This window comes from Penaeus monodon, chromosome 3 (genome assembly GCF_015228065.2).
Source record: "Penaeus monodon isolate SGIC_2016 chromosome 3, NSTDA_Pmon_1, whole genome shotgun sequence".
In the NCBI taxonomy this organism is placed as follows: Eukaryota; Metazoa; Arthropoda; class Malacostraca; order Decapoda; family Penaeidae; genus Penaeus; species Penaeus monodon.
In genome coordinates this window covers 19,104,634-19,105,929 of record NC_051388.1, presented here as the reverse complement: position 1 = coordinate 19,105,929, position 1,296 = coordinate 19,104,634, and the positions used below count along the sequence as shown (strand labels likewise).

The following is a 1,296-nucleotide window of genomic DNA, read 5'->3' as shown; positions in this document are numbered from 1 at the left end:
TAGATTATATATGTATATGTATATATATATATATATTTATCTATAAATTATATATATACATATATATAGGCATACATATATGTGTGTAGATAGAAAGATAGATAAACACATGAGTGCTAGTCGGTAACTTTCGGTGACAGAACTTGCTAGGTAAGTTTTTTTTTTTCTTTTTTCTTTTTTTTTTTGAAAAGAAGTACATATTCCGAAAATACATTTGCAAGTATTTTTTTCTACTTAAGTTGCCACTGAACAATTTCGGTTTTTGGTCATGTTTTACCTTAATGAATTGATGTGTACATAAATTTTATATAATAGATACACACATATGTGTCTGCATATATGTATATAGATATAGTTGCATATGCATATGTATATATATATACATATGCAACTATATGTGTATATATACATATACATATGCAACTATATGTATATGTATGTATAGGCACACATATGTGTCTGTATATATATATATATATATATATATATATATATATACATATATATATATATATATATATATATATACATATACATATAGTTGCATATGTATATGTATATATATACATATGCAATATATGTGTATTTATATACAAATACATATGCAACTATATGTATATATATGTATATGTATAAGTGTGTGAGTGTATGTATATATACATATATTAATATCTACATACATATATATATATATATATATATATATATATATATAAACTTCCGCGTATGAACACAGATGAAACGCATAGCTATGTAGTCAGCCGACACGTTAGGGTAACCCTGCGCGATGCTTCAGCCAGATAGCAAAAAGGTCCTTCACCTCCTGCATGTCCTTCCGGCCGCTATAAATACGCGCTGAAGCCCTCGGGTCGGTACCAGAACCCTGTTCGCCCTCGCCAGGAACACACAGGTACAGAACAGAGAAAGCTCTATTAGAATTCGACTTTTTTCTACTGTTGGTGTTGATTTTTTGTATTGCTAGCATTTAAAGTATATGAATGTTAATAATTAGAAGAAAAATAGAACATAAAATGTCAGATATGAAAAAAATAATAATCAAAACTACTGCGTTCTATATTTTTCTTTGAAATACGGATTTCTCCCTTTAGCTTGCATCATGAATTCTCGCGTGTTCGTCGCTCTCCTCCTGTGCGGCCTCTGGGCCTCCTCCGAGTCTCTCCTCCTCTTGGGAACCACCGCCGCAGCCGGGACCATCGCCGCTACCACTGTCACCGCTTCTGCAGCGGCAGCTTTGGGCGTGGGCGCCCTTGCAGTGCTTAAGGGAGTTCTTATCGG

At 32.8% G+C, this 1,296-nt stretch overlaps 1 protein-coding gene across 1 annotated transcript in view; it reads left to right on the top strand.

Annotated features, from left to right (window-relative positions):
* The first annotated feature begins 884 nt into the window (after nt 1-884).
* Nucleotides 885-1,296, top strand: part of LOC119588383 — a 1,136-nt gene continuing 724 nt past the window's right edge. The window contains exons 1-2 of the mRNA XM_037937065.1: nt 885-910; nt 1,110-1,296. The exon at nt 1,110-1,296 is cut by the window's right edge and continues 64 nt beyond it. Coding sequence (XP_037792993.1) covers nt 1,118-1,296 — 179 coding nt within the window. The 5' untranslated portion in view covers nt 885-910; nt 1,110-1,117. The remainder of the gene's footprint in view (nt 911-1,109) is intronic.